We start from the raw sequence: 16,207 nt of genomic DNA on the forward strand, positions 1-16,207 counted from the left end.
TTGTGTTTCCCCTTTTGCTGAGTCAGCGCAACCTTAACCAGTTCAGGCTGGAGAAGTGACTCACGCTTTAACGGTTTCCTGTTGGGGAGCTGGATGGATGGCTGGCGTTTGCTGCATTTGCCGTGCCGCTGGACCCCTCACGTGCCTTCGGGAGCAGCAGCGATGCTCCCTTGCTCAGTGTCCCTCCTCGGAAGTGATGGCACTTGGGACTGGTCAGTCGTGGGGTCCCCATGAAGAGGAAGGCTGCATCAACTCTTTTTGCTCATTTTCCACCTTGCTATTGCCGAGAGAGCTTTCAGCTCTCCCTGTGCACACGGGTGTGATTGCAGCTGTATGTGTGCAAGCAGGGGCTTCGCTGCTTGTAAAAAGAGTCTGTGGGACAGACACCCCAGGGACTTGTCTTTGCCAGGGCTTTGAATGTGTCCTTTCAGCTGAGGCTCCTGGCTGGCAGCACACCCTGATCACGCTGCTCTCTGTGCTCTGCCTGGAGGCTCCTTGTGCGCTCACGAATCTCTGTGCTGGTGGCCGGGAGTCGGTGGGGCAGGGTGAGCTGTTGTGTTCCACTAAGATATTCACGTGCCTCAGAAATTTTGCTCTGGGGATTAACGATAGTCATGCTGCTTTTTCTCTCACTTCCTGCTGCCAAAATACATCCATGGAGGAACAGCTGGTGATGTTCCTGCTGCTCCACATCTCCATCACTGCCTTGCTGATTTTCCTCTCCCCCCCCAGCCTTTCTAACACTGCCCCATCCGCTTCCCAAGCTGCACCTCTTGCTCTTCCAGACTTCGGTGGTCAAGTGGCAAGTAGCAAGCGTTAACCAAGCACAGCCAGCCCAGGATAATAATGCAAGACCTCACGACCAAGCACATTATCAGTTGAGAGCCTGGCCAGAGGTTTCTTACAGTCCCACTGTTGAAACTTGAGCATCCTGGCAAGAAGTTGTGAGTCGTGACTACCAAAAGCAAGATTGGCTGTTGGCCTTAAAGCAGAAGATGTGCAGATATGTATCTCTGTTGTTTAAATTGTGGCTGATTTTTTATCTTAAAACATTCGAAGTCGCAATCTTCTTGAAAGCTCCCACCATTCCAGTAGTAATTGGTCCTGAAATTAATAAACTGAAGCGCTCAGCGAAGCACTCTCCCCTTCGCCAACAAAATATTTTTCTGCAAATGGACACTAGAAGAGCCCCCCCCTCAGAGATAACATGGATCTTGTGTCATCAGAGCACAGCAACGCTGAAGATAAAATTAATTCTACACACAAGTATCCAAGCTGAAGCCTGACAAAGACACTGAAGCATCTAAAGCATCCTGCTGAGAACAGTCAGATCTGTCAGTGACCGTTGACGGCCGGATCTCACTCATGGCTTCCTGGAAGGTCAGCAGGTCTGCTGGCACCTTGCTGGGCAGCAGCTCCAGCTGAACGAGGAGAGCACAGCATCGCATGCTGAGCCTCCAGCACTGATTCCTGCAGCATCCAGATGCTCCACAGAAGTCTTGCATCTATGTTTTCTTATCCATCCTTCCTTCTTATTTCCTTAGATTTGCCTGGATCCCAGCCTAACGATAGGTGAATTCCTTCCCTCCAGACATCTGTAACCTTGCACATGCGTGTGAACATGCAAATGGACGCCTGAATCTCAGAAATTAAGAGCAAACAAAAATGGGACCATGACTGCTCTGTGAGCTTTAAACAACATGGTAAACTTAGTTGTGCTGAAGAAGGAGAATATATAATGGTGGGGAAAGTCTTCCCTTTTCCAGAGAAGAAAGCGGCTTGGTGAGAGGCATTCTTGTGGAATCCAGTTCCCTTGTGCCGTACCAGCCTGTTACTCTGCTGCATTTAAAACATTTACAGCTCCTCAAAGAGGCCTTGCTCAGAGCAGACGCCTGCACTTGGCAGCTGCTTAAAGCAGTCCAGATGGGACCCTTTTAAAAATTACAAACTGGTGTATCTCACTTTGGGACAGGAGCCAACAACAACAAGCCTTCCCTTCTTCTCCATGCATTTTCCATTTGTATCCCAACATGTTTACTTTGCTGCCCTTTACTCTAACTTTTTTTCACTGCAACTTTCCGAAGAATTATCACAGACCTTTCATCTCCCTCTCGAGCAGCTGAGGCATCAGGAAGTCCTGGAGGAACTCAGTCTCACAATCCTAGAGCTGACCAGGCTATGGGATTTTCTCAGTCAGAAGACAAAGGACAAGGTGGGAAGTAGACTCAAGGGGACACAAAACCACAACTCAGCCTTGGTGAGAAAGTCTGTGAGTCTTGATGGTTCCCAAAATTATGAGCTTTCTTTGAGTTCATCACGCTCATCTCAGCTCCATATGGCAAGGTGTTCACATCCTCTTTGGGAAGAAGCAATCAATGCCAAAACTTCTGCATAGTAACATGTATCCTGGGATTTTTTTTCATGAGACTTAAGAAAAGTGGCTGGTGGCTTTGTTTCCCTTCTAGCCTACATTCCTTTGATAGTGGCTAGAAAGCAAACCAGTTGCCAGGTATTCTGCTACTGACTTCAGCCAGCAAGTTCAGTAGCGCTTTAAACTGTTGGCAGAGCCTGTTAGGCATTACTTTCCCTTCTCTCTACTCTGCCACCTGCATTTCTCCATCCATATTGCTCAGTACTATATTCTCAAGCCATCCTGGCACAGTTGCTCCCTATATATTTCTTCTACCGTGATACCTCACAAAAACCCCTGACAAGTATGCTGGAGTCCCCCACCCAGCACACGATTTCTTAAGGACAGCATAACCGTAACCAGAGAGTATATATAAAATCCCAGCAACATTCATCCAAACGTGTTGTAGCAGCAGAGAAAGAAAATGCCACTGTCATCAAGCATGTAATGGAGAGAGATGCACTGAGCTCCTTGCTGTTGAGGTTAACTGCAAGAGGTTTTGCCAAGTCTTGAGCTTCATTTACCAAGCTGTAATTGTCAGTACCAGTGCTCAGCCCGTGAGAAGTCAGTGTGGGCCAGCGCAGTGGCACAGCCCTGATTCCAAGCCGTCACCCAGGTCCTACAGTAAAGAAGCTTTTGGCTCCACTGTCCAAGTTTTTTCACTGAGGGTTATTCACTGCCCCAGGTGTGTCATTACCAAATATCACACACAAGCAAAGCACCCCAAATGCCTGCTCCCAGGGGCAGGGTCACTGAGAAGTTGCCCAAGCACCGTTACTGTCAGCAGCTGCAACTCAAACAGAAGATGAGAGTAGCCAAGAGAGAAACTCAAAGACAGTCATAAATACTCCAGAAAGGGCTGATGCAACCACTGAGAACTACAGAAGTCTGTGGAAGACTTGGCTCTGCATAGCTATGGAGTTTTGGATGTTCAAGGCTCTAGGAGCACCCCAACCACTCCAAACACAGCAGCTCCACTGTGCCAGAACCCCCCAGACCTCGTCTCTGCAGTAGCTGCAACATCAATGGAGCTCTGAGACATGCTCATCCTAAGGAGCCAGAGTGCCAGAGGCTCAGTGATATGAAGTAGTCAAAAACTGGAGGAGCTGGAATGTAGCTGTCTTCCATGGGGAGCAAAGAAACAGCTGTCTCTGAGCTAGGGCCCAGAGAAAATAGGACACCATGACCCTGAATGACTTATACAAAAATATAGTGCCTGTGTTAAGTCTTGAGGGATGTCTCTGTGGATGTTTGAGAGACCTCACTTGTAAATAATCCGGGTGATGTTATCTACCAGCCAAACTATGAGCTTTCAGCTCTTGCTGTGGAACATCCCATCAACGAGTGGAGCTGCTCACGCAGCGAGCATGTAAGGGGCTGACCCTCTCACCTGATCAATTGTAAGACAAGCCCATGATGGTGGCACACAACCAGGGAGCTCACCCAGCCCACCCTTGTTCCTGTGCCAGCCCAGGCAGCACTCAATGAGGGTGAGGAAATGCTGGATTGAAGAGCTTCATTTAACTGTTGACAATAAAATTCACAGGCAGACAACTAGTTCCCATATTAACATAATGGCATGCTTCTTGCTTAGTTTTAGGAATTGTTGAAAATAACCTGTTGCATCTGATTCCCTAGGGACGATTGTTAGACGAGGCAAAAACAACACCAAAGAAACCAGGAAATCAATGTGAGGAGTCAGTGTACTCCAGGCTGTGAAACAAACAACAAACAAATTGTTTAGACTTTCTTTGGATGAAAAGTTAGTAAATTCAACAGAGGCGTTGACTTAGGAATCTGTGATATGGGAGGACTGGATCGGGTCTGTACAGAAACATCTGCCATATAATCTGCTGTCTATATTAATACTAGCATTTTTATTCACAGGGAGAACAAGGTGATGACGGGAAGGTAGAAGGCCCACAGGGACCACCCGGAGACAGAGTAAGATGTTAAATCCTTTCTCTAATCAATCATGGACTGATTTTTGCAGGTGGATTAGTTGAGTTGCTTCCTCACTTGTAGAACATGCAAAAGCCATTGAGATATTGCACATGGCTGATTGTTTACATCCACCTTAAATCTTTGTTGTGTTGTTGTAGGGCCCTGTTGGTGACAGAGGTGATCGAGGGGAGCCTGGAGACCCTGGTTATCCTGTGAGTCTTTTTCCAAATACATGATTCAGGAACGTTTCTCGTGGGAAAGTGCTTCCAATCTGCATCAGCCCAGAGAAGGTCTACCCTTCGCCCAGTGGTCACAACTCATAACCCACTGTTGTCCCTTGTCAACCGCTGCACATGGCTGTTTCAAATAAGGAACAGTTCAGATATCTTTACCTAAAGTGGGTAAAATTTTGCTGAAGGCAAATGTAGGTCCTGCAGGTCAGCAGCTCAGAATGCTGTGCACCTGCCTGAGCACACTACACTGAAAGAATGAGCAGGACCATCTCGTCAGAGGTATTTGTGATTATCAAGGAAATACCCCGGGGAAGATATGTAGAAGAGAGAACGTATCGGTGCTGGACAAAATTCAAGACTGATGTGCCCATGGCTGTAGACTCTTTCTTGGGAAGATCTCTGTTAACTTGGAGGTTTGAAAACTTCCAAAATCTAATTGGGATTTCTCTCAAAAGTAAGACCAAGGTTATTAATCACAGAATCACAGAATCACAGAATCACAGAATCACAGAATAGTAGGGGTTGGAAGGGACCTCTGTGGGTCATCTAGTCCAACCTTCCTGCCGAAGCAGGGTCACCTACAGCAGGCTGCACAGGACCTTGTCCAGGCGGGTCTTGAATATCTCCAGAGAAGGAGACTCCACAGCCTCCCTGGGCAGCCTGGGCCAGTGCTCCGTCACCCTCAGAGGGAAGAAGTTCTTCCTCATGTTCAGACGGAACTTCCTGTGCCTCAGTTTGTGCCCATTGCCCCTTGTCCTGTCACTGGGCACCACTGAAAAGAGCTTGGCCCCATCCTCCTGACACCCACCCTTCAGACATTTATAAGCATTTATTAGGTCCCCTCGCAGCCTTCTCTTCTTCAGGCTGAACAAGCCCAGTTCCCTCAACCTCTCCTCATAGGGGAGATGTTCCAGTCCCCTCATCATCCTCGTAGCCCTCCGCTGGACTCTCTCCAGTAGCTCTTCATCTTTCTTGAACTGGGGAACCCAGAACTGGACACAGTACTCTAGATGAGGCCTCACTAGGGCAGTGTAGAGGGGAAGGAGAACCTCCCTCGTCCTGCTGGCCACACTCTTCTTGATGCACCCCAGGATTCCATTGGCTTTCTTGGCGGCCAGGGCACACTGCTGGCTCACGGTCACCCTGTCGTCCCCCAGCACTCCCAGTCCCTCTCCGCAGAGCTGCTCCCCAGCAGGTCAGCCCCAGCCTGTACTGGTGCCTGGGGTTGTTCCTCCCCAGGTGCAGGACCCTGCACTTGCCCTTGTTGAACCTCATCAGGTTCCTCTCTGCCCAACTTTCCAGCCTATCCAGGTCACGCTGAATGGCAGCACAGCCTTCTGGTGTATCTACCACACCTCCCAGTTTGGTGTCATCAGCAAACTTGCTGAGGGCACATTCTAACTCTTCATCCAGGTCGTTGATGAAGAAGTTAAACAAGACTGGGCCCCGTACTGACCCCTGGGGGACACCACTTGTTACCAGCCTCCAACTAGACTCAGCACCGCTGATGACAACCCTCTGAGTTCTGCCATTCAGCCAGTTCTCTATCCACTTCACCGACCACTCATCCAGCCCACACTTCCTCAGCTTCCCCAGGAGGATATCATGGGAGACTGTGTCGAAAGCCTTGCTGAAGTCAAGGTAGACAACATCCACGGCTCTCCCTTCGTCTACCCAGCCAGTCATGTCATTGTAGAAAGCTATCAGATTGGTCAGGCATGATTTCCCCTTGGTGAATCCATGCTGACTACTCCTGATAACCTTCTTTTCCTCCACTTGTTTGACGATGGCCTCAGGATAAGCTGCTCCATCACCTTTCCCAGGATGGAGGTGAGGCTGACCGGCCTGTAGATCCCTGGGTCCTCCTTCTTGCCCTTTTTGAAGATTGGAGTGACATTGGCCTTTCTCCAGTCCTCGGGCACCTCTCCTGTCCTCCAGGACCTCTCAAAGATGATGGAGAGTGGCTCAGCAATGACATCCGCCAGCTCCCTCAGCACTCGTGGGTGCATTCCATCGGGGCCCATGGATTTGTGGACATCCAGATCACTTAAGCGATCCCTCACACAGTCCTCCTCAACCAAGGGAAAGTCGTCCTCTTTGTAGGCTTCTTCTCTTACCTCCGGGGCCTGGGATTCCTGAGGGCCAGTCTTAGCACTGAAGACTGAAGCAAAGAAGGCATTCAGTAGCTCTGCCTTCTCCGCATCCTCCGTCACCAGGACACCCGCCTCATTCAGCAGCAGCCCCACGTTGTCCCTAGCCTTCCTTTTGCTGCTGATGTAGTTGAAGAAGCCCTTCATGTTGTTTTTGACATCCCTTGCCAGCTTCAATTCCAGGTGAGCCTTGGCCTTCCTCGTCGCATCCCTGCATGCTCTCACCACGTTTCTGTACTCTTCCCAAGTGGCCTGCCCCTCTTTCCACATTCCATGGACCTTTCTCTTCTGCCTTATTCCTGTGTGCTCCTGAAGCCCTCTTTGCAGCACATCTCCAGCTGATTGGTGTAGACTTGCAAAGGCTCTATGGACTAAGGCTTATCTCCATCCAAAAGCAGATGGACAGTGACCCATTACAGCAACGTACAGAAGAGTTTAAATTCACCAGGGTAGCAGTGCTGCTGCCTTATTTTGTAGGACAGCAGTCGTGAACTGTTCACTTACGTTAGTGCTGTATGTATTTAGGGACATGTTAGAGAGCCTTCTTTACTGCTTAGGTGGTGATTAGCAGTTCCTATTAGCTATTTCTTTCCAGTGCATATACATGGGTATATGCACGCTACCCGCAAGCTTCAACATTTCTGTATTAGCAGAATGCAGACACGTATATCTTCTCCTGCCCCATACGGCATGTTACAGCCATTTTTGTCTCTCATTGCCACAAAAGTACTCAAGAACAAACACCTGTTCCCTCTCTGTTTTTTATTTAAGGGACAAGACGGGCTTGATGGAGAAAGAGGAAAACCCGGACAGCAAGGCTTACCTGTAAGAGATGCTGCTTTACTTATTGTAAGCTACCCAATGTCATGTGCATGTGAAAAACAGATGCAAAGAGGAAGGAAGGTAGGAAGGGCTGCAGTAACGAACGCGTGGTGAGCTGTGAAATGCACCGTGTGCATTTCCTTAAGCCAGGCCTATAGAATGAGCATTTTGAGAATATAAATGGGTGCAGGAACAGGGGTGTTCCCAGAAGCCTGTCTCCAAAACTGTCTTTTCTGAATGATCCAAGAGGGACTAGAAATCTTAGGAGATGGACAGTGAGAGATGACGATGACTCTTGGAAATGAGACTTTTGGTATGCTGCTGCTGAGAGCTGGTCCAGCGAGGCGAGGCCATATTATTCTGCCTGCATGGTTTTTCCTCTCAAACCAGTGCATTTATGAAAGACTAAATTAGATCTAAATTTAAGGGAAGGACTTTTTTATTCCTTTACTATATAAGACAGCATCTAATTTGTATATGTGACTATTGCAACTGTGAGTGCAGCAGCACATTAAGTGGAGTTTGTATTGGGAGCAAAATTTGCATCAATTCCCATTCTTTGTAGGGCTGCTGGGAAGAACAACAGATTCTGTTTTGGGGTAAAATGTTAGTGCTCTATCACACGGCCTAGAAATGAGTAGAGCTGCTGCATTCCCCAGTGGGTGTAGTTTATTCTGAGGGGTGGTAGCCCCGCTGATGTCAGTGTTTCAGATGGAAGCAGGAGCTTTGGATTGTCTTCAGTAAAGAGCCATTAGAAACACATGGGTCAGAAACAAGCTGAAGGAGAGCTCTGCAGGTGTCTCCTGACTTACCATTTCTTTGATGCTAGTCCAGAAATTGCCCCTGACACAAATACACTCAAAAAAACCCAGAAGAAAAGATGGAGATGTGTGATGGGGAACAGACCAGTAAAGGAGTAGTGGTGTATCCTCTCTGCTCTACTCCTCCATAGGTAGCTCTCTACTATCTGACATCCAGGAGCAACCAAGGAAAGAGCGGCAGCATGCAAAAGGGAGATAGTACCAACACCAAAGATGTAGTCACTGTATAAACTACTCATTCTGCATATAGCTTCTGCAGCATCTTTCTCAGAACAGGCTCCTTCCTGCCCACTTCCAGCGCTGTTTTCCAGGTGCCATCTGGAATTTAGTGAATGATTTCCGCAAATACAAACACCACCCAAGTGAGGGGGTAGCCTTGCTTCTTCCCCGACTGACACCCTGTTAAATGCTCTCTGGAGACAGTTCCTTGCTCCTTTTTTCCCCAGGAGGCCTGTCTGAGCACAGGCTGTTCCCCTGAATTGTTTCCATACGATCAGTGCTGTTAGGGCACAAAAAAATGCTATTCTTTGTACTTCATGCAAGATACAACCAGAAGAGAATTTCAAGCACATTTTTCTTATGTTTTGTAGGGGGATCCTGGACCACCAGGCCAGCCAGGAGCAAAGGGATCCAAAGGTGATGTGGTAGGTTTCAGCAGAGTGGATTTACAATGTCTGAAGTTTAAAGAAAATGTCTAACTAAGAGGACTCTCGTGTTTTTCCCCAGCATGTGTGATTTGGCCCTATGGTCTGCGCTTTGGAAGACTGTGGAGAACCTAGTGGGAGGGCTGTGAACATGTAGTTGGGTGTCCAAGCCCAATAGTTTGTTGGCTTTGTGGAGCTGGAGAAGATCAAGACAATTACAGCTCCAGCATGATGGGTGAATCTTGGGCAGGTCTTTAGTCATTGCCATGGGTTGTGTCTCTTTCCCATACCCTTGTTTGTGGTGCCTCTAGCCACAGTTGGCTCGTCTGTCCCTAAGGAGGTCTGAGCCAGGCAAGTGTCTCTCACTTGAACTGTAAGCTTTTCTGGCTTGAAACCTTCCAGATTTGGAGTCCATTTATCCATGCAGTTATGTTTCTTGGAAGAGTCCCTCTAACTTCTTGCCCTTATTGAGCAAGAAAACATAGCACACATGGGTCCTTCAAGGTTCATTGGGGTACTTCATACCTACTCCTACCTCCACATCTGGCCATAATGACAGCTTGCTAATGATTCTCACAGATCAGGGACTTTATTTGCTAAAACACAAGTATGTGACCGCAGTACTCAGCAAATTCCTGCTCCCTTTTGGCAGATGTCAGGATTTTTAATCTGACTCTGCTGGGCTAGTGCCAGAAGATAGTTTAACCTACAGTAGGTGTTCTTGGCAAAAAGCGTACCAGGCAATAAGAGAGATAAACTCTACCCATCGACGGGCAATCTGGAACTGCCTTTGGCTCTAATGAATAGCAGAGAAAGCACCCCCAGGAGTATTTTGTTCTTGTAGCTGGCCTGCCCAGTCCTCTGCAGATGGAGAAACAATGTACACAAAAAGCGGTGCTTCAATTTAAAAGTGCTTCAGTACATGACCTCACTAAGTGAGCTCTAGTGAAGGTGATGAGGCTGAGTTTTCCATTCATTCTGCAGAAATTGACCCTTTTTACAGCTAATAGACCTCAGGAGTATTTCTTTTACATCTTTATTCACAAAGCAGCATTGCAAATTTTATACACAAGATACCTTTTTCATTTCCATTGACTTTCCAAAATAGAGGGAGCTACATCACAGAGAAAAGCTCTTCCTGACCGCCCTGCAGAAGGCTTGCCGGGTCCTGGTTCGGCACTGTGCTGTCAGTGGACTGATGGAAGATGCAGGTTTTAAGCATCTTGTTCTAATGTTTGCCAGTGCAATGAGTCCTCCTTCGAGTTCATCCTGCTTTATTTGTCCTCATCTGCTCTGTATTAGGAAAAATGTAGGTCCTTGCCTTCTAGCGATTCATTCCTGCCCTAGAACTCTCAAGACATACGAAGAAATGCTTGTAATAAAACGAAATAGCAGTTCATGTCCCAGTGTTGGGGCAACTGACTTTATAAATCTCCTTTTTATAACACTCTTTCCAACCATTATCCAAAAGCACACCCTGAAGTCAGACTCCCAAGTGCAGTTGTGCTAGAACTGCTGCAATTTTAGATGTCTTTCGGTTTTTACTTGCAGGGTCAAAAAGGAAAACAAGGAGCACGGGGCAATGCAGGGAGCAGAGGCTCACCGGTAGGTAAAAATTCAATTTTCTGCCTCAGCAAGTGCTGTCTGGGAGCTCCATCACTAACACCTTTCTGATTTTAGGGCATCCTTGGGCTACCAGGTCCTCGAGGAGTGGTAGGAAGGCAGGGTCAAGAGGGTGCCCCTGGAGTGGACGGAGTGCCTGGGAAGGATGGTGTGGCTGGGATGCTGGTGAGTTTGCAATTGTAACCTTATAGCATCAACAGCAAACGCAACTTAGGAGCTGGAAAACTAAAAGGTAGCACAGGAGAAATGGATGTAGTCCAGCTATAGATATTCCAGTTTACATGTACCCAAAGTGGATTGTATGCTCCTCTTCATATCTCACATCCACATAGAGGCACGCAGCTGCCTTTGCATGGCCAAGTCTGTAAATAAAGCAGTCTTTCTAGCCTGACTGATATTTGCATGCACAGACTCCTATGTACGTCTCTTGAAATCCACCCATGCCTGGATGCATGGTGCTTGCTGAGGGCAGAATCACACCGCTCCGCTGTCCCCCCAGAAGCTGTGCAGAGGTGGAAAGAGTTTCTCATTTCATAACCTCTTCTGGGTTTCTTTTCTAGGGAGAGCAGGGTGACGATGGGGAAGAAGGTGTGACAGGGATGTCAGGCAAAAGAGGGAACCCTGGCATACCGGGACTCCCCGGGGCACAGGGACCACCAGGATTCAAGGTGAGTTTGTGACTCCCTAAGATACTGCTACGAGCAATCCAGTCTGTGAGCCTGGTGTCTCTAGAGCTTGGATTCTCCAGGGTCTGATAAAGTCTCAATTACTGCTGCCATCTTTCGCTTACCTAGAGGCTCAGTCTTTCTCTCCATCCATCCATCCATCCATCCATCCATCCATCCATCCATCCATCCATCCATCCATTTTCATGACATTCATAGCAGCTGAATGTCACAGAGACCTTTCTTCCTTTGTCGAAGATCACTGAGCTCAGGAGCCTACAGATACACATACCCACACTAAGAACACTTTAGCCTTTTTTTCATTAGAAACCTGGCTGAAAAACACATGGCCTTGGAGAAGTTGCAAAGGAACTGCTACAGTCTGCCTGTAGGATGTCCGGGGTGGATGACTCCATGGGAAATTTGTGTGTTCTCTACCTGATGCCCTGCCAGGCCTGAATGGCTGAAGGGAAATGTGTGCCACTTGTTTCTTAGGATATATTTACTGGGAACAGCTGCAACCAGTATGGGCTTGGACGTCACTCTGGGTGGAAACAGGGACAACGGCTATAGTGACCTTGGGGTTTCTTCCAGGTCCTTCCTCTGGTCCAGGCTGGCCACAGAGTCTAAGCTGGACCAACAGCAATTCAGCAGTTTGTAGAAAGACTCTGTAAATAGGAAGACTCCAGCTGGGATGGAGAGGTTATCAGGTCTGATTTAAATTATGCCTCCCATAACACATCACTCTTGAACTGTCACTTGCTGCCCTCAAGCTGCCTTGGGTAGAATAACAGGCTGTTACCACAAATGACTGAAAGACCCTTGTGTCGTTATGATAGACTCATACCCGGGCTCCGGGGAGACTTGTTGCTCCTTTTCCAGCTGCTCAGCCATCCTAGGCTCTCACCACCTTTGCTCCTCTCTCCCAGTCTGCCCCAGATCGAGCAGCAGGGGCTTGTGCCGCTGCTGGTGCTTGGCAGTGGGAAGAGGTGGGGAGCAAAGGGTGGTGCTGGGTCTCAGAAGACCCTGTCTTGTCCTTAAGTTGCAGAGTTGGTGCTGGGGAAAACGTTGGCTTTGCAGCCTCCGGATTGAAGTCCTCTAGCTGAAGTCTTGGCATGTCTTCAACATTTTAGATGGATTAATCATCAATTGGTAGCCTGCTGGGGAGAAGAGATTATGAGAAACTGCAGGGCAGGGCAGACAGCGTACAGGAGTGCAAAGAGAAGACATTTCACCCCCTTGCTGTCCTCAGCCCCGATGCAGGCAGTACAGCTCTGCTGAAGCTCCCGTTCTGCATGAAGCTCAGGAGGGGACGCAGCCATGCCTGCCGCTGGCCTCGCGCTGTGCATCCTGTGGCAACCCGCTTTAGCAGACCTGAGGCATCTCCTGATGAAACCACATTCCTTATCCCAATGAGCCACTCTTCTCTAGCTTGCCATCTATGGCTATTTCGGCTGTGTGTTGTTATATTTAGCTCCCGTCCTTTGGAATTATTTGAATTCTGTTATTTTTAGGGTGAAAGAGGATTGCCTGGACAGACTGGCCAAACAGGGAAGCGAGGATCATCAGGAGGAACCGGCCTTCCAGGGAGCCCCGGCGATCCGGGACCCAAAGGACAGCCGGTTAGTGATGAACAGAGCTGAGCAGCCCCGACTCCAAGTTGTCTCCTGCAGGAGAGGGTGCAGAGCCACAGGCTGGGGTAGCAGAGTGAAACCTGGGAGGGTCTTCTAGGGGGAACCCATCACCAGCTTGTGCATGAGTGCAGGAGCATCGGCACAGCTCTCCTGCTTGCACGCTTCCCTGCGCTTCGCTGCTCACTCGTGCACAGAGATGTTTAATCCACGCCTGCATCCCCACAACTTCATGACTGCTCCCGTCATCCTTGCGCCTGTGGTTACAAGCCATGGTGTGTGCTGGCAGCCGGGCTGCAGAGCCATCTCAGACCACCCTCAGCAGTGGCTTCGACAAAGCTGTTAGGAGAGCGGTGCACGGAGCCTGTCCGAGGTGTTGCGTATACAAGGTGACCTACGCACTTCAAGTCATCCAAAAGGTGCAAAGGCGGGTCTGTAGCTCCGCTGGGACATGAAGGAGGTGCAGGAGCAGGCATCATCACCGCAGTTCTGAGGGCAGTGGAGCTGTGAGTTCAGGGCATGTTGTGGGAGAAACACTGAGAGCCCCTGCTGAAAGCAGAAGTTAATTCCTTCACCTGTCTCCAAGGCAGGTTCCTAATCCTTACTGCTTTTCGTTATAGTACTGGTGGGATTGCCCATTTTAGCACTGATACATCACGCTTTATTTGTGATGTATGCTGAAGCTATATTGAGAATACTTAAGCTATTCAGAGTGGGAGCTTCTTAGGCCAGAAGATGCTTTCACAGAATCTCACAAGGCTATAACTATTTAAATTCTGTAGATTTGCTTACTATGATTCTTTTAGAAACCCCTAAGCAGGGTCCTTTTCAAAGCTCTTTTAAGATACCCTCTATCTGCTCAGCATCTTTGTGTCAGTGGGATTTCCAGCCGTCTCATGCACAAGGACATTGTGCAGCTGTCCTTCTTCCAAGACAGGTTAAGCATGCCAAGAGCATGACCACCGTCAGAAGGTCTAGTTAGGCTACAGATATAAAACTAACATGAGGAAAAGAGAGATTAGGACTAATACAAAACAAGGGACAAGATTAATATGCCCAACTACCTTAATTAAAATATACTTGTTCGTGTATTTCATGTGAAACCTTGTGACAGCAGTATTCAAGCTGAAAGATAGTGCTGACAACATAATAACAATTTCATTTTGCCTCTTGTGTCCACAAGTGGCAGGGTCATTTCCCCAGTATTGCCATTGCCTCTCTTGCTGCATAACTAGTGATCAGGTCCCCTTAGCTGAGATGACTCCATCTCATTTAAACCCTTCTGACTTTCCACTCACTTTTGCCCAAAATTCCTCTAGAAAAAGGGCATGGTTGGTTCTGCTAATGCAGAGAAGACCTTAGTCCCCCATTAGTAGCAGTTTTCCTTTCCAGGATCCATAAATGGGCAGTTAAATCAATTTGTATCCTTGGAAAGTTTCTTACGCTCCACCGAGTCCAATGAAGCCCTTTCTTGCCAAGCAGTTTCTCATTGTCGTGGCAAGAAAAACTTCCTAACAGTGAGGTCTCAAGACTGATTCTGGAATAGCCTTGTAGTAGAGGTGGTGGAAACCCCATCGCTTGAGTCATTTACAGCTGGGCTGAACAAGACATTGTAAAACATCCCACAAAGTACAATCCAGCATGGGTCACATAGTCCTGTAGAGAGTCCAAACAAGCCTTTTCCATCTCTGGTGTTCCTAAGACTAGATGAATCATCTGGTGTATGTTTCTGACCCATTTTTTAATGCTGAATCACTGTGCATTTTGATATCTGAGAAGCCCAGTAATGTCAAAGGACATACATCTCCAACACGGTGAAATGAGGGTGTTTACATAAGAACATGCTACCCAGTGTGGATTTTTCATTCTCAGAGTGCATGCTATGTGCTAATCCAAGCTTGATGGCCTTCCAAATATTTTATTATTATTTTTCTTAAGAAATTGAGCAAAAATCCCTGCAGGGTTGAGTAGGAAAAGAATTAGGGTATATGCACAGTTTTCCTGAGTTTGAGTGGGAGGTTATGTTGTAGGAACATGCACTTTTTTGACAGCCTGAATGAGCATAGTTTGAAATTATCCTTTAGTAGGTCACTCCAGTTGGTACTGCAAGTAAAAGAAGAGCTTATTTTAAAGGGCTCTGAGACTGGTTTTTGCAGCATAAGCTTCCAGGATCAATCTCAAGAGTAGATGCTCTCCGTCCTGCTTCTGCTGACTGTGGTCCAGCCTGGACAAGCATCTGCTAGAAATAGTGTAGTTATGCCTCTTGTCTTGTGGGCAAAAATCTTAATCTATGAGTGATCTGTGAGATCTGGAGTTGCTTCTAGCCTCGTGTTTGAGTAATTCTTCCTTCGTATTTTCTTTGTACTGCTTTCTCATTGGGCCTGCTTAGACTGGAGAATACTAATGGATTTCTTTTTCTCTGAAGCTGCTGAATTCTTGGTGCATCTTGGAGTGACCAGCCGTTCAATGTGAACTTACCGCTGCTTTTTGTTCTTGTATTTATCTTGGCTGTTCTTTGCAGGGAGACTTTGGCGAGGCAGGATTTCCAGGGGTCGCGGGCATGTTTGGGCCAAAGGTAAGAGGCTGTCTTGTGACCACTTGGCTCCCTAGCCTGGCTTTGCTGGGGACAGACAGTGCAATGCTTGCTGCAAAGACTTTGTTAGCAGCTCTGCAGAAACTATTGAAATTGAATTGATTCCAACTTTCTTTAGTTTATGCATCTTCATTTGTTAAAGGAGTGTGCGTCTACATATGCTTTGTTGGAGCTTATTCCTGTTAAAATGGGCAGATGGTAGAGGGAAAAGGGCTGCCCTGTCAACCCTGGAGCTGTTTTCCCCACTTGAACGTCTTTCCGACACTCGCATTTCCAGCATCAGTCATCAGTCTGTACCCAAGACACCAATATGTGTTCCTAATGTTGAGAGCCTTGACTTGAAATTTAGACTCATTTTATCCCATATAATTTTCCTGGTGAAGGGGTACCAGCTCATTATCTGTAGAAAGTAAAGGGCTTGCAGAACAGGAGTGGGGAAAGAATCTTTAAAGAATTGGACCTTCCCATTCCCATATGCAAGAGCCCGCACCTCTGTCCTCGCAGCAGAGCTGTAGGCAAGGGCACAAACACGGGGTATGTTTATTAAGCGGACCTGGCATCTCATTTTCCCTTGCAGGGCCCCCCAGGAGACCTTGGTTTCAAAGGCATTCAGGGACCACGTGGGCCACCTGGTCTCATGGTGAGCAGTTTTTCAGTTTGTTTGGTTTGGG

General features: G+C 47.8%; 1 protein-coding gene across 1 annotated transcript in view; it reads left to right on the forward strand.

Moving 5' to 3' along the window:
* COL27A1 (collagen type XXVII alpha 1 chain) overlaps window positions 1-16,207 on the forward strand; it is a 163,049-nt gene that overhangs the window by 140,610 nt on the left and 6,232 nt on the right. Inside the window, exons 42-51 of the mRNA XM_009935398.2 lie at window positions 4,298-4,354; window positions 4,513-4,566; window positions 7,509-7,562; window positions 8,971-9,024; window positions 10,576-10,629; window positions 10,705-10,812; window positions 11,208-11,315; window positions 12,827-12,934; window positions 15,465-15,518; window positions 16,114-16,176. Coding sequence (XP_009933700.2) covers window positions 4,298-4,354; window positions 4,513-4,566; window positions 7,509-7,562; window positions 8,971-9,024; window positions 10,576-10,629; window positions 10,705-10,812; window positions 11,208-11,315; window positions 12,827-12,934; window positions 15,465-15,518; window positions 16,114-16,176 — 714 coding nt within the window. The remainder of the gene's footprint in view (window positions 1-4,297; window positions 4,355-4,512; window positions 4,567-7,508; window positions 7,563-8,970; window positions 9,025-10,575; window positions 10,630-10,704; window positions 10,813-11,207; window positions 11,316-12,826; window positions 12,935-15,464; window positions 15,519-16,113; window positions 16,177-16,207) is intronic.

Source organism: Opisthocomus hoazin, chromosome 19, assembly GCF_030867145.1.
Source record: "Opisthocomus hoazin isolate bOpiHoa1 chromosome 19, bOpiHoa1.hap1, whole genome shotgun sequence".
NCBI lineage: Eukaryota > Metazoa > Chordata > Aves > Opisthocomiformes > Opisthocomidae > Opisthocomus > Opisthocomus hoazin.